The sequence below is a fragment of the Carassius carassius genome, chromosome 41, assembly GCF_963082965.1.
Source record: "Carassius carassius chromosome 41, fCarCar2.1, whole genome shotgun sequence".
In the NCBI taxonomy this organism is placed as follows: Eukaryota; Metazoa; Chordata; class Actinopteri; order Cypriniformes; family Cyprinidae; genus Carassius; species Carassius carassius.
The window spans coordinates 7248846-7271327 of record NC_081795.1 but is presented as its reverse complement, the minus strand read 5'-3'; the positions used below and the strand labels follow the sequence as shown (position 1 = coordinate 7271327).

General features: G+C 37.7%; 1 protein-coding gene across 1 annotated transcript in view; it reads left to right on the top strand.

Annotated features, from left to right (window-relative positions):
* dchs1a (dachsous cadherin-related 1a) overlaps positions 1 to 22482 on the top strand; it is a 115544-nt gene that overhangs the window by 74098 nt on the left and 18964 nt on the right. Inside the window, exons 3-6 of the mRNA XM_059534219.1 lie at positions 18762 to 18950; positions 19546 to 19777; positions 20227 to 20463; positions 20715 to 21755. Of these exons, the coding sequence (XP_059390202.1) occupies positions 18762 to 18950; positions 19546 to 19777; positions 20227 to 20463; positions 20715 to 21755 (1699 nt within the window). The remainder of the gene's footprint in view (positions 1 to 18761; positions 18951 to 19545; positions 19778 to 20226; positions 20464 to 20714; positions 21756 to 22482) is intronic.

Here is a 22482-nt window from a genome sequence, read left to right as displayed (position 1 = left end):
AATTCCATACTCACAAGAATCATGAATCAGAATCAGATCTGTTTATTTTTAATATAAGTTGGCCTATACATCAGAAATGAGTCAATCCTTAGGATACTCATCACTATCAACAGAAGAAAAGCACTCGTTATATCATCTGTATACTGACAGAAACCACAAGACAGTGATAAAGAAAAATAAATAAATAAATCTTTAAGCGTTTAAGTAAGTGTAAAATAAAAGTAAATGATAATTTTATCTGAAATACATAGAAAATCCCCATGGAGTGATAACGTAATGAAATGGGAAGATTTGAGAATGTTTTATGTAGGTCTGGACTAGGATGGAATGTTCAAGAAGAGCATCACCTCAGTGACTCTATAACTGTGCTATAAATTAACAGGGGTGAATTAAGTGATGTAGAGAGTTTGTTGGGCTTGTCTAGTTGATTTAGGATGAAGTGCATCCCAAGGCCAAAAGCATCGTCCACCAGTTTGCCCTATGCACAAAATGAGATGCATGAAAGTAGTACTACTTCAAATAGTCAGCCATAATGTTATTTTAGTATCATTGGGATACTATTATAGTTTTTATTATAGTTTTTTTTTTCATTATTTTTAATTTGACTTTTATTTGTTTTAGTACATGAAGTTAATTTTAAATGTAAAAAAATATATAAAACTAAAAAATGTAATAAAATTAGACATAAAAATAGCATATTTTATTTCAGCCAAAATTAGTTTGTTTTGGTTAACTATAATAACCCACTCAGCCCAGATATGGCAGAAAGTTAATTATCAGGTAGGGCTATATATATATATATATATATATATATATATATATATATATATATATATATATATATATATATATATATAAGGGTAGTTCAGTCTAATTGCTTGTTTGTCCATACAGTGAAGGTCAGTGGGGTTCAATGTTGTTTTGGACCCAACGTGAAAATATCTTCTTTTGTGTTCCATAGAAGCAAGACATGTAAGGGTGATTAAATTTTTGGTTGAACTATCCCTTTAAGAAAGAGCAGTCTTCATACTAGAATGATTGAAATCCCCCATGAGGAAAAACTCCATAAAAGAGAAAAGCATTGCCAAGTTCTAAAGGATTTCACTATTCAAAGTCTCCTGCACTGCTTTTTTTATTTGTCTAGGGTAAGACATATACTCTGATAAAAACGTAAGTGAAGAGCGTGCAGGAAGAGTCAAATGTTGTGCAAAAGATGTTTAAATATTTCAGATCTAGAGCGCAGTGGCTGGAAATAGCAGTTATATCTGGGCACCATCTGTTGTTTCGTGAGAAAACACATGCCATTTCATTTTGTTCTCTCGCTGAAGAATCGGCTGGGATCTGCCTGAAGCAGTTGGACCAGAGCACTGGTTCTGTATTACAAAACAGAGTTTTGTGTGTGTGCATGTTACCACAGCACTATACAATTTGGTTTGCTCACCAGTGATGTAATGTTGACGTCTTCATCCAGTCAGTGCACCTTCAAGAATTTTACTGGTTTAAGCTAGTTTAGGTGGTCTCTAGGACTGGCAGACTGGTTTTTAGCAGGTTGGTCAGCTGGAAAGAGTCCAGAACCATCAAAATCCAGAACCTTTTGAAACCATCAAAGTCTGACCAGGCTGAGAGACCATCTAAAACTGTTAAACCATCTTAGACATTTTTTTTTTTTTTTTTTTTTTTTTAGCAGGAGATATCTGGCAGAAACTGAATCACAAAATCTGTCTCGGAGCAATTGGAGCTCTTCATGAATGTAAAAAAATAGCATTGTGGCAACAACAGCAGAAGTTAACACGTAGCAGAGACTGTAAACTCTCTGTCTGCCAATACAGTGAGACTTGGATGACTGAACAATAAGAGAAAGTGCATCAAACTACACAGTTGTTAATAGGCTACCTGGCAAGAGAGAGATTTATTCATCCCCTCTCAATGCTATATTTCATTATGCAGTTAGTATAATGAAAGAAGTGCGCTTGCATTTAAGTGACAATTGCATAAGTTGCATTCTGATCACCTGTCATTATAAAAGTTAAATATTTCAGTGTAAACATACGTGTAAAAGTTCATAAATGGGTCTCTTAATGCAGACAGCCTAATTATTTTACATTTAAGAAGCAAGGTTGTTGTTTTTTTTTCACTTTCATACATATTTCCAGCTGTGCTTGCATTGTACCTACAAATATGCATTAAGTGAAGTGAAGTGACATTCAGCCAAGTATGGTGACCCATACTCAGAATTTGTGCTCTGCATTTAACCCATCCGAAATGCACACACACAGAGCAGTGAACACACACACTGTGAGCACACACCCAGAGCAGTGGGCAGCCATTTATGCTGCGGCGCCCGGGGAGCAGTTGGGGGTTCGATGCTTTGCTCAAGGGCACCTAAGTCGTGGTATTGAGGGTGGAGAGAGAACTGTACATGCACTCCTCCCACCCACAATTCCTGCCGGCCCGGGACTCGAACTCACAACCTTTCGATTGGGAGTCCGACTCTCTAACCATTAGGCCACGACTTCTTTCTTAGTTACCTCATCTATCATAATGCAAACCACCCATATTCGTGTCATACCTTATAATATGCCAAACATTAGTAATTTCCAAGCTGTAAGAATCTTTGAATCTCTATTGCATGTTTTTTTTTATTACAGGATGTCTACCGACTTTGGCTCAACAGATTCAATTTAAAAAAAAAAAATGTTAAAAGCAACTTCACCATCATTTTTCACAGAGGTCATTATTTCTCTAGCAACCATGTGTAGGCTGTTAAATGAATATTCTGTTTATTTGCATGAACAAGTGACAGCGAAACCGAAGAAATTGATCTAAACACACTCTGGCCTGTGCCGTCTCCTTCACCAAACTGTGTGTTTTTCTATACTCGACCTTGGCTTGAACCGTGGGAGGACTGGCCTCCGCTGGGACCGTCCTACTGCTCTAAAAACAGTCGTCTGAGGGCTGCGGCCCAGAGCGTCGTAGCATGGCTTGGCACACGCCAGTAAGCAGCCCCAGCGGGCCTCACAGAAAGCCGTGTTTATCGGCCAGTTTATAGGGGCGGCTCCAGAGAGCTGATAGTAGCTGTGTGGCCTAAACAGTTTTTCTAAAATGGTAGCACCCCCCCCCCCCCCCACACACACACACACACACACACACAATAACGATCCTCTGTACTGAATGTTGCTGGTTCAGATCTTAACTTGTTTAGGGGTTGTTCTACACTGTAATCATGCATATATTGTTTTTAAGATTAAAAGATGTGGGGAAAATGATGGACAGGCAACATAAATGAACATTAGAATGGACATCTATTGCTTAATGAAGGAAAATAAATACTAGACATAGAGTCTTTGAAGAAAACGAGTTATATGTTTATTATGTAAAATATGTGGTATTTATTTGTGTGTGTGTGTGTGTGTGTGTGTGTTTGTAGTTTTTTAAGATTATAGTTCTTATTAATTATTTGAATTAGTTGAATTGGGTTTTATTTTTATATTTGAGCTTTTAATATTTTCAGTTCTCATTTTAATTTTAGTTTCATTTTTATTACTTTTATTATTACTATAAAATGTATTTCTGTTTAGCTTTAATTCACTTTATTTATAATTTTAGCTTTTATTATTTCTAGCTAATTTTAATGCTTCAACTCAGATTAAACTAACTAGGCAACATTTCAAATTTTTGTTCAGTTTTTCGACTAATATTTATATTTAATTTTGTTACAGCTTTATTCCAGTTAAACAAAATATTTTTTATAGTTTTAGTTTTAGTTAACAATAATAACCCTGGTATATATTCAGTATTTTGAACATATTGAATAGATTATATTTAATCATTTGGATTAAAAACACTGTTTGTTTAACAGTTGGTACGTTAATATTTTTGTTATTTAGCTTTTAAGCTCAGTTTATTTACTGAACACACTGATTTATCATGCCATGTTTACTGTGTATGACTTCCTTTCGTCTGTGAATCCTAAAATTATATATTTATAAGAATGTTTTTGTCCATGTTATCAAAGTCAGTAAGGTCTTAAACAACACTGGACATTGAATGAAAAACCACAAAACATTTTTAAACAATTCTCACAGAAGAAAGAAACCAAAACCAAATGGGCTTTTGAACAGAAACTTAAATAGGAGTTTCCATTCCCATACTATGCAGCCAGATGAACACAGTTGTGCCACTTTGTGATGAGCTTGAGGCAAGTGAGTACTTTTCTCTCCAGCAGAGACTGTGATTAAAGCCTGGTGAAATTAAAGAGGGTGTTCGTGAAGTGTTCTCCAGGTCCAAGAGAAGCAGTAAAGCACCTTTTCATTGAAGACCATGAAGTGCCTAAAGCCATTTAGAAAAAGCAAGCATTTACTGCGTTCCATTTTAGCAACTTTTTGTTTCAGAGAGTCAGATACGAACATTGGAATAACGCTGTGCTCATTCTGGCATCTTGATTGAGGTTGTAAGAGGTTGATGATTTCAGATGTGAACAGAAATATTTTTTTGCCTTTGTGCTTGTGGAATGACACGTTGTTATGGGCTGAAATATGTGCCACCAGAAACTGAATTTGAATTGCTAAACTTGAATAATTGCATTGAATAACTGAATTTGAATAACCTAATTTGAATGTGTATTGTTTAATTTGAATCATTGCATTGAAAATCTGAATCTGAATTGTATAATTTGAAATTGTATTTATTCAAAAACTGAATCTGAATTGTAGCCGAATAAAATTTGTCCAATAAAATTTGATCCTCACTTAAAAATAAACTCTCTATATATCTTCACATTCACTTCTCACAATTCAGATTCAGTTCTCAAATTCAATTTCAAGTTACTGAGACAGACATCCGGGTAGTTGGAGGATGAAGGAAGAGCAATCGAGCACAGATCGATAGATAGCGTTCATTGGCGCACAGGAGCCAATCAGAACCTACGTTTTGAAGCAAAGTACGTACCCACCATGAAACAAGGAAGAAGTGCTTGCCTTGCCGACTGACTTGACCACCATGGATCCGGTGTGATAAGAGATCACGAGGTCATTCCACCAGCTGGGCACAGTCTAGGAAAAGGTCAGTGAGAGTGATTTTGAACTTCTTTGGGATGGCACCACGAGGTGTCGTTCACTTGCAAAGCGCAAACTTCTGGAGGGCACATAAGATTTAACCAGTGAGTTTTGGTATGTTGGTGCCATGCCAGTGGTCGTAATAAGTGTAATAATTAATTACGTTGTTATATATGGTTTTGCTTACAGGCAGTTAATGTACTGTAATTACTGATTGTCTATTATTTAAGAAACTATCATACAGTAATTATCACACTATTTAAATTATGATGACAGAAATTACAATTGTAATTGAGTTAAACACATATAACACAGTACATAAAAAGGACATTATAATAATTCTACTGATTTTATTTTTTTTTTTACATATAAATGTTCAAGCAATATGCACACTATCAATGTAAGCCATTTATACAGTTTTCGAAATACATAACATTTCAAAGAATCTTTACAGAAAGACATACTGTTGTGTCTATATGGTCAAAAACACCCTCACTATTTTAATAGTTGGTGCTAAATGCTTTAGTCTTCATACATACAGCAAGCAAGCCATAGGCAACAGTGGTTAATAAAGAAAAATCTGCAAGATGTTGATAATGGAGTAAAAAACCTTTGGAGAAACCAGACTAATCAAAAACACTGGGGACCAGTTCTCCTCTGTATATTCAGTTTGAACATTTGGTACAATGTCAATAGTAGTTAACAGTGTTACTGCATTGATTCAGCTGTAAGGTTAAAGGTTAATTGTGCTATGTACAGGCAGTAACATTGTTTTCTCTGTGGCCCAGGTGATGCAGGCAGTGTTAGTGAAGAGTTCTAAGGTGCAGTCATCCATCAATGAATTCTTGCTGTTTTGCTGAAACTGGAAACAGTTCATCCTATGTGAAGTCCATTGTGGAAGATTGGGGAATCATCAGTCTCAACTAGCTCCAGAGTGTCTCGGGACAGAGCTTCTGTGGTAAAGAAAAATATAAAAATGTAATGTAATATAATAACAATAATTATTTCCTCTCTGCCGGTGTAATATACAGTACAGTATGCTGGAAGACTTTCTTGACATCATGCAGAACGGGGTCAGAAGACATCAGAAGCAGGAAACATCAAAAATCATTGTTAACCGTAGAGCATCGGTTTACAAATCTTTCAAAATCAAGTTATGATTTATGTGTATGTTGTTATAAAAACAATTAAACAGACATAAATGTAATCTGTTCAACTCAGTCTATTTTGCATTCAAACATTGCTTTAAATTCTTTCACCTTCCTCTTGTTTCTCAGAAACTGTGGTGTATGTACGTGAATTATTCTTTCTCTTGTGTGTTAGTATTTGCATATTTTTGCCATTTACTTTTTTGTTGCTTCTGTAGGGTCATCGCTTACAGGTGATCCCTGGATTCTTTGACATGATATGAGGTACTTGGCCCCAAAAGTTTAAGAGTCTTAGGTTATTTACATTTGAAGGAGAATATAGAAGCGTACAAACCTAGAAATGCTCACTTTTGTTTTGAAGTTGAAGGAATGAAGTCAGCTTTTGTTGAAATGACAAAACACAAGAATGAAATATAATGTAAAATTAAAATGTAAAAATGTGTACAATAAACTCAGTACAGAAGCCACATATAAAAGTTTAAGTTAAAAGGTGGACTTTTGAGAGAAAGTAATTTTGCTATGGTCAGGACAAACTGATCAATAATAATCATATGGGAACAGTGACAACCAAAAAAAAACCTTTGTACTGTTGAAAATAAATGTATATCACACAGCACAGTGAGCCTTTATGGTAACAGCTCAGTCAATTTAAAAAGCATTAAATCTAACTGGTCAATGCATTAATCCACTGGTGGGGAGACAGATGCTTGGAGGGATATATCTAACTAAAATGCGACAATATATTGACTTTTTTTTATTGACTAAAAAAATATACTAAAGTTTGATGTTGGGCACTGGGCCCAACAGGACCATGGGAAGGTATTGCATCTGTGAGCAAATATGTTGAATTTACTATTTCTGAGTTGTCTCCTTGTCAAAACATAGTGAGACATACAGGCTTACTACTCTCTCTCTCCCTCTTAGTAAGCAGTACCCTGACAATGACAATCACGAGGAGTAGTTATCGTAAATAATCACGCTGAAGACATGACCAGTCTACTTGGCGGCAACAACATTTTCACCGGAGGAAGAGGCAAATGCTTAGAAATAATAAACGCCAAGCAAAGATGTTGTTACCAGAGCTAGTACATAACCACAAAAACGTGGGATAATAGCTACTGTGTTTGCAACACATCGAGAAAGATGTAATTTCCCCCGTTTCTACAAAACAGCTACACCATTAAACTAAAGATCGTTAGATCGTGAAAAAAAAAATTGTCATTACCATATTTGTCCCAGGCGGATCCATGGTGGTCAAGTCAGTCGGCAAGGCAAGCACTTCTTCCTTGTTTCATGGTGGGTACGTACTTTGCTTCAAAACGTAGGTTCTGATTGGCTCCTGTGCGCCAATGAACGCGATCTATCGATCTGGGCTGGATTGCTCTTCCTTCATCCTCCAACTACCCGGATGTCTGTCTCAGTAACTTGAAATTGAATTTGAGAACTGAATCTGAATTGTGAGAAGTGAATGTGAAGATATATAGAGAGTTTAACTTTAAGTGAGGATCAAATTTTGTTGGACAAATTTTATTCGACCACGATTCAGATTCTTTTTTTGAATAAATACAATTTCAAATTATACAATTCAGATTCAGATTTTCAATGCAATGATTCAAATTAAACAATACACTTTCAAATTATGTTATTCAAATTCAGTTATTCAATGCAATTATTCAAGTTTAGCAATTCAAATTCAGTTTCTAGTGGCACATATTTCAGCCCATACGTTGTGAGGAAGCAAAGTGAGTTTGAGTTTGTCTTTTCATGCTTCTTGTCTCCTCTCTCACTTTTTCTCAATAAAAAGGCAAAAAGGTCAACCAAGAGATATTTTTTGATTTTCTCTAGAGAATGTGACTTGTATTTGCCTGTACAAAACTGATTTTCCTGTAGAAAAAAAAATTCACGGAGGTTTTTAGTGTGTTGCAATGACAGTTTGACTCAAATCATACAACATAGTTTGAAATTTGTGGTTATGGGTTTGATCGAATGTAAGAGCAAAAGTGATGCTCGCCTTAGCGATGCCAGAAATGATGTGTTTGATGACAGCTGTGAAGACAAAACATCAGATCTTTGATAAGATTGAACGTTTTTGATTGAAATAAATGTAAACTCATAGCTTACTTGGCATGTTTATATGTCTGAATTACTTTTTCTTTAAACTTCACAATAGCACTTTTTCTTAGAGGCATGGGCTTTTCTTTGTTTTCTCATAAATTTATGCTTTGAAAGTTGGTCTACAAATTGGAAACAACCATGAACAAATCAAAGACATTAGGCCATGATAGCAACCCATCATTCATGCGTCTTTACAAGGAGAACACAATCATGTTTTCTATAACTCAAAAACACACTCAAAAACAGATGCAATATATATGAAGTCTATAAAGCTGATAATGGAATGACAAAATGAAAACAGATGAGTGGCAGAATATTTCAGTCCTCTCTAATCTATATCTATTTATTTACTGTAATTTTACACACACATACATATATACAGTATATATATATATATATATATATACTGTATATATGTATGTGTGTGTAAAATTACATATACATATATATACAGTACAGACCATAAGTTTGGACACACAGTTGGGAGTTTTCTTTATTTTCATGACTATGAAAATTGTAGATTCACACTGAAGGCATTAAAACTATGAATTAACACATGTGGAATTATATACGTGACAAAAAAGTGTGAAACAACTGAAAATATGTCATATTCTAGGTTCTTCAAAGTAACCACTTTTTGCATTGATTACTGCTTTGCACACTCTTGGCATTCTCTTGATGAGCTTCAAGAGGTAGTCACCTGAAATGGTCTTCCAACAGTCTTGAAGGAGTTCCCCGAGAGATGCTTAGCACTTGTTGGCCCTTTTGCCTTCTGTCTGCGGTCCAGCTCACCCCTAAACCATCTCGATTGGGTTCAGGTCCGGTGACTGTGGAGGCCAGGTCATCTGGCGCAGCACCCCATCACTCTCCTTCTTGGTCAAATAGCCCTTGATGCCATCAGTGTGACTCTACAATTTTCATAGTCATGAAAATAAAGAAAACTCTTTGAATGAGAAGGTGTGTCCAAACTCCCTTTGTTGTGCTGTGCAGCATTAATACCAGGCCAGATTGAGTTCAGGAGAACGGCTATTAGCTTTTGCTTTGAGGACATATATGAGTGATGTGGCCAGTGACTCCTACTGACCAGCATCTAAAATGACATTTAACTGAAAGCAATATATCTAGTTATATAATGTGTACATAATGTCCACTTATATTCCATGTATTTTCATGTCCGCCGCAGACAATTTTACCACAATCATACTTTAAAGCACTGACCGTACTACATTTGACCTGTATAAAAGCTGTGCTCTCTGACTTTTTTCAAGGAAGGCATGCAAAGGCCGCAATCCATCGGAAAAACCCTGCTGTTCTCTGTAACTGGCCTCTCAACAACCCATCCAACACAGGTGCCAGGCGGCAGGGCTGCGGGTGGAATTTGTTACCGTGTGCGTGTTGTGTTTGTGCAAGCAGTCCTGCGAGGCAGTTTATTTACCAGCAGAGCAGTGCCATAAGCCACATCAGTACCGTTAGATCCCATAGTGAGCATGGTTCACATTATTCCATCTTTGCTAACATCCCTTCAGCATCCCACTAAACTCTCTGCAATTCATCTGTGTTCATTCAAGATTCTGAAGAGTGGAGTTGGTTTATAGCTTCAAAGGCATCATTGGTCACTAATATGCCTAAAACTAATAAGCTATCTGGCCCATTTTTCCAAATGAGTGTGATAAAAAACAAATGAATTAACACTATTTTTATTTAAAAAAATATGTTTTACATTTATTTTATTATATATTATAAGATTAATGTCCACATCCGCTTAGTAGGTTGTTGTTCAAAGTAATCATCTAATATTGTCATATGATTTTGCTATTTCCTTTTCTGTCTTTTTAACAAAAACATTAGGTTTCACGCTTGTGTGAAAGTGTAAAAGAGCTGTGTCTCTTATGTGGCATTTCAAAAACAACCGGTGGGGCCACTGCATTGACAGTGAATGGGACTCTACAACAGAGCTTCTTCAGAGACGTAAGGCGTGATGGGGTCAGTGCGAAGGGTCACCCGGCATGCATTTCCAGAGGTGCTTTACGCATGTTTATTGTTCCTGTTAAAATGACCACTCAAAATGCTTGGTCTTTAATTCTCGTGGGCAAGATTTGTCAGAGGTGGCACGAGTCTTAGTTTTGATAGGCTGGCTTCCTGCTAACTCTGAGCTTCAGTAAACCTTAGAGAGGTCACTACTGAACACAGCCAGCTCTTAAAACATCTTATACAAGTGGAAAACCTGCCTGTAAAAAAAGAATTTAACCAAAACCTGTAGTAATGCTCTGTCTGATATAATGTAACATAAAAGTTTGTTTAATAAATTCTAATGAATATTGTGTAATAATTGTCTAATAAAAAAGGGTTATGTGCAATAAATTCTGTGTTGAATCAAAATATTTTTTTCTACAGCTACTTTTTGTAATTTGTAATCTATCTGTCTATCTGTCTGTTTGTCCGTCCGTCCGTCCGTCCGTCCGTCCATCTATCTATAATTGCAATTAAATATTATTTTATAATTATATATGAAATAGATATAAAATAGATATTACATATAGTGATTTTGAAAAATTCTATAACAATTAAATAGAAATGTGTGTATGTATATATATATATATTGTCAACACATCAGTGTTTATTCAAATGCATTTTTCAAAAAAAATTTTGAATGTCACATTCTCTGCAATCATATTAAGTTGCAGTCATTAACCCCTCTGTCTCTGCTTCTCCTCTCTGAGATTCCCAATCTGTCACTTTTCTCTGTACATGGTTTGATGCCTTAATCACCTCCAGCTGCGGAGGCCAGATGAAAGACAAATACTCACAGTTATGGAGACATGAGAGAAAAAGGGGAAACTATACTCTATAGTCCCTCCGCACTGGTCCTCCTGGTGTCATTAGTCCTCTTGAATTGGCCATTCTGTGATCTTCTGCCAAAAATCCTCACCTTACTCCAACCGAAAATACCTGCAGCTACCCCTCCCCATATCCGTTGAGGCTAAAGATGAAAAGCTCAAAGCTGTGTTATTTTAGAAACCAACACCTTTCAAAAGTCTTCCAACTCCAATATTTACATCCAAAACTCAGCCCTTTACACCATTCCTGACATAAATTGCGGTCGGCTACCAGAACACAAGTCAGCATCTGATAAAAATGTGAAAACATGACCAGTCCATGTCAGCTGCTTCTTTCGCCACAAGACTTTTTGACTTAATCTGGACATTTCCTGATGATAGTGTCCTGGCAGGCGGCTTGTACCGGCACGGCTCTGGGATGGAGCCCAGCTTCCTTGCATGAAGAAATAATTAGGGTGCTCAGTGATCTTGACATGTATATGATGTTTAACAGGCATCCCATTATACTGCAGATCACTTTTAATGGACATCTGGAGAGTGCCGCGTACTTCACAGATCTGGAAGAGCGCTCCAATGATGCAATGCTGATCTAGTACTCAAAGGAAGGAAATATGTACAAGTGTTGTTTGCTAATACAAAACCGCCATATTGCACCCATTGACAGCTTGTCCCAAGGTGTAATGTTACAGTAGATGCAGGTCACAGTGACCTTTGGGGTTATTGCCAGCCACTTGAAAGTGTGTCATATAAAAGTTTAGTACGGAGAGAATGCATCTGGGTATGTTTCATAACATGTGTCTGTGTTATGTTATTTGCTGTTTTTGTCCAAATGGACATCCATTGGTGATTTTTGAGTAATGCTTGGCAATGAGGGAATGCAGGGAATCTGTTATGTTTTACCAAGCTGTAAGCTATTTTGACAGCAGGATAGCCTATTGGAAGATGTAATTGTGAAAAAAAAACAGTGATAAACAGCAGTATTTGAAAGGATAGTTAAAGTCTGCCATGTGTGTGGTGTGCATTATACAACCCGAATTCCGGAAAAGTTGGGACGTTTTTTAGATTTTAATAAAATGAAAACTAAAGGAATTTCAAATCACATGAGCCAATATTTTATTCACAATAGAACATAGATAACGTAGCAAATGTTTAAACTGAGAAATTTTACACTTTTTTTCCACTTAATTAGCTCATTTAAAATTTAATGCCTGCTACAGGTCTCAAAAAAGTTGGCACGGGGGCAACAAATGGCTAAAAAAGCAAGCAGTTTTTGAAAAGATTCAGCTGGGAGAACATCTAGTGATTAATTAAGTTAATTGATATCAGGTCTGTAACATGATTAGCTATAAAAGCTTTGTCTTAGAGAAGCAGAGTCTCTCAGAAGTAAAGATGGGCAGAGGCTCTCCAATCTGTGAAAGACTGCGTAAAAAAAATTGTGGAAAACTTTAAAAATAATGTTCCTCAACGTCAAATTGCAAAGGCTTTGCAAATCTCATCATCTACAGTGCATAACATCATCAAAAGATTCAGAGAAACTGGAGAAATCTCTGTGCGTAAGGGACAAGGCCGGAGACCTTTATTGGATGCCCGTGGTCTTCGGGCTCTCAGACGACACTGCATCACTCATCGGCATGATTGTGTCAATGACATTACTAAATGGGCCCAGGAATACTTTCAGAAACCACTGTCGGTAAACACAATCCGCCGTGCCATCAGCAGATGCCAACTAAAGCTCTATCATGCAAAAAGGAAGCCATATGTGAGCATGGTCCAGAAGCGCCGTCGTGTCCTGTGGGCCAAGGCTCATTTAAAATGGACTATTTCAAAGTGGAATAGTGTTTTATGGTCAGACGAGTCCAAATTTGACATTCTTGTTGGAAATCATGGACGCCGTGTCCTCCGGGCTAAAGAGGAGGGAGACCTTCCAGCATGTTATCAGCGTTCAGTTCAAAAGCCAGCATCTCTGATGGTATGGGGGTGCATAAGTGCATACGGTATGGGCAGCTTGCATGTTTTGGAAGGCTCTGTGAATGCTGAAAGGTATATAAAGGTTTTAGAGCAACATATGCTTCCCTCCAAACAACGTCTATTTCAGGGAAGGCCTTGTTTATTTCAGCAGGACAATGCAAAACCACATACTGCAGCTATAACAACAGCATGGCTTCGTCGTAGAAGAGTCCGGGTGCTAACCTGGCCTGCCTGCAGTCCAGATCTTTCACCTATAGAGAACATTTGGCGCATCATTAAACGAAAAATATGTCAAAGACGACCACAAACTCTTCAGCAGCTGGAAATCTATATAAGGCAAGAATGGGACCAAATTCCAACAGCAAAACTCCAGCAACTTATAGCCTCAATGCCCAGACGTCTTCAAACTGTTTTGAAAAGAAAAGGAGATGCTACACCATGGTAAACATGCCCCGTCCCAACTATTTTGAGACCTGTAGCAGAAATCAAAATTGAAATGAGCTCATTTTGTGCATAAAATTGTAAACTTTCTCAGTTTAAACATTTGCTATGTTATCTATGTTCTATTGTGAATAAAATATTGGCTCATGTGATTTGAAAGTCTTTTAGTTTTCATTTTATTAAAATTTAAAAAACGTCCCAACTTTTCCGGAATTCGGGTTGTATATAGGCATGTTACACGTCAGATGCTTCAGCTCTGTGGCTGTAATGAACCGAAGGGTTGTGCGGCTTTCACTCGGCCGCTGGTCAAGGGGGCCAGAAAGTAGTAGGAGGTATCCCTTTTACCCTTCATCCTGGGCTCTCTGAAATGATGCCAAGAAGAAAAAAAGAGAGCACTCAATAAACAGCTGTAATAACTCATGGCATGTCCTTCAGTATGTATCAGTCCTTGTCTTTCTGTCCCTTTTCAGCACTGTCTGACAGATGCACACATCTCTTTACACTTCCATCCATCTTTATTTTTACTCAATGCCCACTCATATTTGTATTTGTCCATCAGTCATTGTTTGTGCATGTCCTCCCGTGGGTTTGGGAATCATCCATCAATGTGCTATTTTTATCTGTCTGAAGTCATATGATGTGAATGATAGCTTCAATAAAATGCTGTGTTGAAATTATTGAGAGCATAGTAATTTTATGGTGTGCTTGGCTTCGTCTGTAAGTATCCTTCTGAGAAGAGAATGCGCTGTTTTCTGTTTGATCTCTTATCTCCCCCGCTATGGAATGAAATGAGATATAGCACCAGATTGAAAATATGAAAACCATACTGTGGCTTAAACTGAGAGACTTTTGTTATTAACTCTAGGTTTCAGACAAAAGTTGTACTCTGTATTTAAACACCACTTCTGAACTAGAGGCCTTGGTTGCTCAGGTCACCCCAAAATTAAATCTTATCATCATTTAATTTCACTACTAATATTTATAAATTTATTTTCTTTCTTCCATGAAACAAAAAAAGATAAATATTTTGTCTCTTCTCCTAAGTTTTCATGTCTTTTCTTGTGTTTTAACATCAACTCAAGTTTAATCAGTTATATTGTCATGACATTCATCTGTCAGCATTGTTACTTTTTCTGTTTTCATCGAACTCTGTATTGGGTACATTATAGTTGTTAACTGCTTTTACAATTCTTTTTTGGTCCTTTTTTGTGGTTTGACAGTCTCAGATCCCCTCTACTTTCATTGTATGGCAATGCTTTGAAATGTAGCTATTTTTTTATTTTTGAATGATGTATTTCTTTAAATGTGCTTAGTTCCTGTATTGTGTTTTTGCTTTTTTATAGTTTCCCATCTAAACCACAATTCCCATATGTGGAACTTGCCGCAAGTTTGTGCAACATTTAAATTAAAACAGCCATTTCTTTTGGGCAAAACTCTTGAAATTAGCTGCAAAAAGGCAAGATGTTTGAAATTGAGCTTTTTTTTTTACGTGAGATCACGCTGTTTCAGTTGGATCACTCTGTGGGTTTCTTTTTGTTTAAGCAAAGTCACCACTGTACTCTCCCCATGACATGTTTGTGTAAGAGACGTCGCTCCAGATGACCTGAATGCCAAGTTACACCAACTCGCTGTCTCGTACTGCTGTCTTTTTGGGGTTTTGTCTGTGTTTGGCTGATGTAATTTGTGATATCTTTGGTTTTATGTTTATTGATGTCTTCACTAAGAAGATCAGTAATACAGGGCTTGCAAAAGTGTATTTGTCTTACAGACTCTGACTGGTTTGTAAGCAAGTTCACAAACTGTTTTGTTGGCTACAGTGTTTGGTTAAGCTACAAAAGCTTTCTGATCAGATGGTTTGGTCTTGAATGCTCCAAGATGTTTTGTTTGACTAGGAACGTGCCACAGAATTAAATGAAGCAGTTATGCATGTTAAAATGAATTATATTTAGCAAATCTGGATATCTTGTACTGTTGTTGGATCATAGATCTTGGACTTCATTTGCATGAAAATTGTCCCACTGAACATTTTCACAGTCCTCTATTAATCACAGAACCATCCATTATTGTGATCATATGACAAATTCAGAGGTAACCTTGAGTCAGTGGTTTGTCAAAAGACATTTTACAGACATCCAAGTAAAAGTTTAGCATTTTCCTTCCAAGGTGAATTATAAAATCAAAACCTTCATTGTCGTATACAGCGGTTCCTCTTGGGAAAGCATCAGTCAAGTCTCTCGGTTATATGTTAGCCACTAAATGAGCTGTGTAGCCTTGAGAAAACCCAATGCAGTGAAACCAGATGCATTGCATTAGCAAAAACTAATGAGAACTGGATTCTTTCTCACAATTAATCTTATATTTGCTTGCTTGAATGTTTCTTTTGAATGCCCCCCCCCCCTCCCCCAAAAAAAGGAGTCAAGAGAAATGGCGGGTGAACCACAAAACTCTACAAGTTAGCCTTGGATTCCTTTGGCTTGTTCCTCAGTAACAGTATGCCCAGCCAAAGTCTCGCTTGGCTCACTTAGAGTGATTTGCATCGTTCGCTAGCACAAGGAGAGAGAGACGAGGGAACTGTTAGAGCTCCAGAATGTGTTCAACGTTCTCACTCTTGCCTCACTTTCACCCCCTAAAAAGATATTATGGATGAAAATTAAACCACACTTGATGCAAAGACCAAACCTCTGTTTAAGCATCACAAGACAGTAACGTTGACTCAACCAATGGTTTGTGTTTGGGGCCTGAACTGTTTGTTTGTCCAACCAGTAAAAGATGGACAGAATTTGTTTGAATGTTTGAAATTAACTTCAGTGGTTCAGAAATTAAACATTTTAACTTTTTTAGGCAACCGTGATGTAGTGTTTATAACTTTTTAGATGAGTTCAGAAATGTATTGGGTGAAATTCAGTTTTTGAGGTCATCTACCTCTTGCATTGTGTGCTTTTAGTGTGTCTGAGTCTACGTGTTTGTATGAGTCATGGTGAGGAAAAGCACAGAGGATTGAGCGGAGATTTTGAGAAAGCAGCACAAGCTAACTTTGATGACCCACTTCAGTCCAGATTGAGATTCCACTTAACTTTTTATGAACTGTTATTTTACTGGCAAAGACAACACACTTCTTAAACAGTACATCCCCAAATCCCTCAATCTCCTGTGTGTGTGAGAGCATGTATAGCCTAAGCGTATTTTTGTGTTTGCATGCATTTTAGGTGCCCCTTCAGGACCCAAAATATTATCATTCAGTCAATCATCATGATTACTGGCATCTCACCACATATTCAAACACACTCTAGAAATTATGAGTTTGGTTTTCTCCCCATTTTTGAGAAGCCACTTTATTGAAATCCTTTTTTGTTGGCGAGATGGAAAAAGAAACTCAATCCTACTTCTGGTTTCAGTCTTCTACCTTTGAAGCTTTTATGTGCTTAATACCGATTGTTTCCCAATGCATTATTACATGTACCATACATATAGTCAACCTGACAGATGTTTAAAGATGGCTTCTTGAATACAATAATAAATACATGATTTCTTACTGTGACCAACACGCTTGTACATTTTTCCATTCAATAGCCACTATGAACAGTGCTAAATATAAAATATTCATCTTACAGTGCTGCTTTGGAGCTCTTTAGTTAGACTATATTGAGACTAACAAGTCCCCCAGACATTTCCCAGCTTTCTCTGCCCAAGCCAGGCTTTTATAGAAAATGGCTTTGTCCATAAAGCAGATACTTGGTTAAACTCCCCTTCCACGGTTTGCTACCTCAAGCTCTTGCTGTTCAGGCCTAAGGCGTCCAACTATTGTCAAGCTAGCATGAAGGGAATTAAGATAGGTAGTGTGGTGTTTATGAACATCGTGCCCAACCCCCCCACCCCTACTCGGTTGTAAAATATAAAGGTTTCTTCAGGGTGTTGGATGGTTAAAAAGTGGAACATCTCTCCGCTGTGGGTTGAGACTTCTTGTCTTCATGATTATTTTTCCTACACTTGCTCCATTGCCTCTGCCAGAACCCGATCACAGACTCGGATACACTCATCTCAATGTCATTAGGATCTGTTTGCACAGTTTCTGCCATCATCCACTCCAGGCGGTTCATGGGCGAAGTGTAATGTTGTTTGAGAGTTGGTAAATGTCAGCTGAAGCAGGATTTTTTCCTTTTATTTGATGAATAACCTGAATAGAAAGTAATTTCACTTTCCATATTTGCATGGAATGGCATTTAATTTTCTCCCAGATAGTCATCAGCTCTACACAAGTCTTTTTCTGTCTTTCTTTCTATCTCTCTCTCTCTCGTTCCATTTGTTTATCTGATTGATGTTCTCTCCTGAGCTGTGTGCTGTGGCTGTGAAAGTCTTTATGTCTGCTAGCTGCCAGTAGGTTCCCTCCTTTTGGCTTGATTCATCAAACCCAAGTTTAGCAGAAGAACTCACCTTGTGCTCTCTTAGTTTTTAACGCAGTATATGCACCTACCACAGAGCACCAGAGCAACTTTTGATTGCCAGGGACTGTGAACCAAGTTAGATAAATTGTTCAGTGTTATTACTCAGTGGAGTCACAGGTTTTTTTTTGACAGGAAAGTGCTGAGTTTTGTTGAAATATAAATGAAGAATATAAAAATTTAAATTCAAGCTAGAGCTTGATTTTACCTTTGTATTATGTGTGTATATTATATATATATATATATATATATGAAAATTATATAATGTAGTTTTCTCTTGTGTTTATATAAAAAAAACAGTTTTGTAAACATGCCTTGATATTTAAAAAAAAAAAAAAAAAAAAAAAAAAAAAAAAATATATATATATATATATATATATATATATATATATATATATATATAATATTTTGTTTCACTTTTTTTTGTTTACCTGGCAACAGCTTGTTAAAGAAATTATAATTCATATGAAACCAGTGAATTAGTATCTCTATTTTAAATAATTTCAGGGCAAGTGCATAAATATTGATTTCAATATAAAAAGGCTGAAAATATTATTTTAATTTTTAGTCAACCTACCCACATAAATCTACTGCTGGTTGGATATCAATGCTTAATTATTCCTATTCAGTGTAGAGACAATCAGTGATTAAATATAATTGAACTTTGGTCCTAAACACTTAAAGTGTCTGGCTTCTCTCCTTGTGCTTTTTGGTACGTTTGGCTAGACGTTTAATCTAATGTGATCTCTCCTTTTCCAGGTTACAGCTACTGATGCGGATGGTGGTTCTTTTGGCTCCATCTCCTACTCTCTGGGCTCTGGTCCAGGGAGTGTGACCCCATCTCAGTTCACCGTTGGCAAGCACAATGGACAGATCTGTACTACCACCAGCCTGGATCGTGACCAGGGACCAGCCAACTACGACTTCACCGTCACAGCTGTGGATGGTGTATGTTCCAGTGATTCTCAGCAATCTCATCCCTCACCAATTCGATTGTGACATCAACTGTGACTGGATTGTTTTCAGAAGTTCAGCAAATAATATCCATTTAGGAAGCCAGTGGGGGAGAAAATTGCCTACATAGTAATTCTTCAATTTAGCATCCTGTGCCTAACTAACACTTTAAAGCACCAGGGGTCAAAGAAAGGTAATTTCAGGAGATAGATTAAAGCAAGCAGGGGCAGTTGGGCCCTAGAGAGCATCAGCTTGTAATATTTATTAAATTGAGGCTTTTCCTGACATGCCATTTGCTCCATATGATTTGCCAGGCTGGCAAGATGTTTAGCGGCAAGAACCGTATCCCACATGTACACTGTGCCCTTGGCAGATTGCAGTTCCCTACAGGGAATATAATCTATTTCCTTCCCAGAAGTAGCCCTTGAAACATGCAAATTTTAACTGAATTATTTTGTCTAGTACAGTTATTCTGGTCTGTTGTAAACATTTTCTGTGTCTTAAGATTTTAAGGCTGTTATGGAGTCAGCCTTCATACTGTTCAAGCAAGTTTAAACAGATTTAATCAAGGCTGTGTTTTTTTTTTTAGGGTGGACTGAGTTCAGTGGCCTACGTGCGTGTGGATCTGATAGACATAAATGACAATCGACCAGCCTTCTACCCTCTGAACTATGCAATGAGCCTGAGTACACAGAGCACCCCAGGAACCTCTGTCCTGAAGGTGACTGCTCACGACCCAGATGCAGGAGATAACGGCAGAGTGACGTACCGTACTGTAGCTGGAGGGAGCTCACCTTTCTTCACCCTCAACAAAGATACTGGTGAGACTATTAAATGTATAAATTAGTTTTAATTATTAATAGCTTGGCTGTATTTTAGATGGAGTTTAACACTACCGTTCAAAAGCTTGGGAGTTTGTGGAATTTTCTCACGCTTATCAAGGCTCCATTTACTTGATCAGAAACACAGTAATAACAATAATGTTGTTTTTAAAATATTATTAAAATTTAAAATAACTGTTTTATATTTTAATAGATTGTAAAATATATTTATTGCTTTGATGGCAAAGTTGAATTTTTACCATCATTACTACAGGCTTCAGTGTTACACAGTCCTTTTAGAAATCATTCTAATATGCTGGTTTGAAAAAAATAATAATAAAACTGATCCCAATCTTGACCTGTGTGGATGTTTATATGTATGAGATGAAGAGGTATAGTGTTTGTGGTAACCTAACGAAAATGTTTATTTTTGGTGTGCATTTTCCTAGGAGTGATTTCACTGTCGCGTGCTCTACATGGAAAGGCAAACTCAGTCATAACAATAGTGGTCTCAGCCCAAGATGGTGGGGGCCTTACTGCTCCAGTCAATGCCAGGGTCAACATTAGCATAGTGGCAGGACTGGTCGCCCCCCCTGTGTTTGAGCAAGCTCAGTACTTCTTCATGGTCTCTGAGGATGCCCTGCGTGGAACACAAGTTGGAGTTGTGCGGGCCAGCACTAAGAATGGTGGGTGAGCTGATCTCAGAGGTTTTTACTCCCCCTCTTTTAGACACAAATTCTTATTCAACATGTTAAAACACACAAACCAGACTTCAGTGTGTACCCAAATTTATCAGTCACATTGGACTTTGTTCAAGTTTGCTGAAAGACGTCTTCTAGCTTTTTTTCTCCATGGAGCACCACTTGTACAAATAGGCATGGAACCACTGTACACACAATCGGCATTAATCATCACTAATAGGTCTATTTCTTCTCAGGTGTCTCGAAGGATATCTCATACACTATTAGATCTGGTGACCCCATGGGCTACTTCACAATTGATTCTGAGACTGGGGCTTTGAGGACGAGTTTGCCTCTGGATCACGAGGCCCAACCCAGCTTGAATCTGGAAGTACAGGCGCACTGCGGTAACCCCCCAGCCTTTGGCCAGACTAGGGTACGAATTACAGTGTCTGATATCAACGACAATGCACCCGTCTTTTTGCCTTCATCCTCTGAGTCATTGATTCTTCCTGAAGACACCCGGATGGGTACAGTGGTGTATAAAATCCAGGCAGAAGACCATGATTCTGGACCCAATGGTCTTCTGAGTTTTGACCTGTTCACCAGCGGTGCCCTGAGAACCTTCAGTATTGATCGCAATAGCGGACAAATCCGCCTGACTGGCAGTTTGTCATATGAGACCATGTCTCGCTATGACCTGAAGGTGATTGCCAAAGACAGCGGAGCACCTCAGCTAAGTTCTACCTTCACCCTTGTCATCAACGTGCAAGCCGAGAATGGCCACGGCCCCGTGTTTGATAGCCTCACCTACCGAGTAGAGCTGAAGGAAAGCACACCTCTCAACACTCGCTTCCTTCAGGTACGAGCTGTTAACCGAGATGGTGGCATCACCACTGGACCATCTTCTACATCTTCCGCCCCACTAGCCTACCACCTGCTCCCAGACGGTGACACTGCAGGGTTTGGCATTGTGTCTGACAGTGGCTGGCTGTTCGTGAAAAGTTCCCTGGACAGAGAAGCCAAGGAGATGTACCTGCTTACTGTACTGGCCACATCAGGCAACGGACAGCTGAGGAAGACAGGTAGTGCCACAGTGCGTGTGTCAGTGATGGATGAAAACGACAACACCCCACGGTTTACCCAAGAGAGAGCATTTCTGGCAGTGCGTGAGAACCAGCCGGCTGGCACTGGTTTTGGCCGGGTGTCTGCCAGCGATCGGGATGCTGGTCTCAATGGTCGGCTGAGCTACCGCCTGCTCCATCTGGATCGTCACTTCCAGATCAACTCCCACACAGGTGAGCTTCAAATATGGCAGATATTCTAACAGACCAAAACGACTAGATCAGCTTGGCACCTAGACAAGTCTAGTGGTATTATGTTTGTCTGTAATTATAAGTATATGTATAAGTGTGCTAGTCATGTCCATTATCATTTCTTATTGATAAACTGACAGACATTTAGCGCATAATGCAGCACATAAATAGGCTATGAAAAAAAGTAACTAGAAGTTTGACAGTAATTGTATTCATTTTGAAGGATATGAATTTCTGCATTCAAATTTAGAGTACAAGTGAGTTTTAGTGTGCTGATAGTCTGACAGTTACTTATTGCTAGCATGCTGACTGACAGACAACAAATAAATAGGCTAAATAACTATAACCAAGTGATTTGAAGTTTAATTGTGATTTTCGTTATTTTGAAGGTGGTGAATTTAGATTAGTTTCAGTTTTAGTTTGCTGATAGTCTGACTGTTAATTATTATTAGCAGACATAGAAAATGCTAAATATTGTGACTATGACCAAACTTTCAGTCGTCACTAAAAATAGAGAATATTACTAAAATCAAGCAATTTGAAGTCTTATTTTGAAAGTGTTACATTTGTGAAGTTGAATTTAGAGTAACAGCTTTCCAAAGAGAGATAGTCTGACAGTTACTGATTGTTAGCATGTAAACTGGCAAATATTCAACAAATAAATGAGAAAAATAATTACTATTACCTTTAATTTTTAAAAGCTGCCACA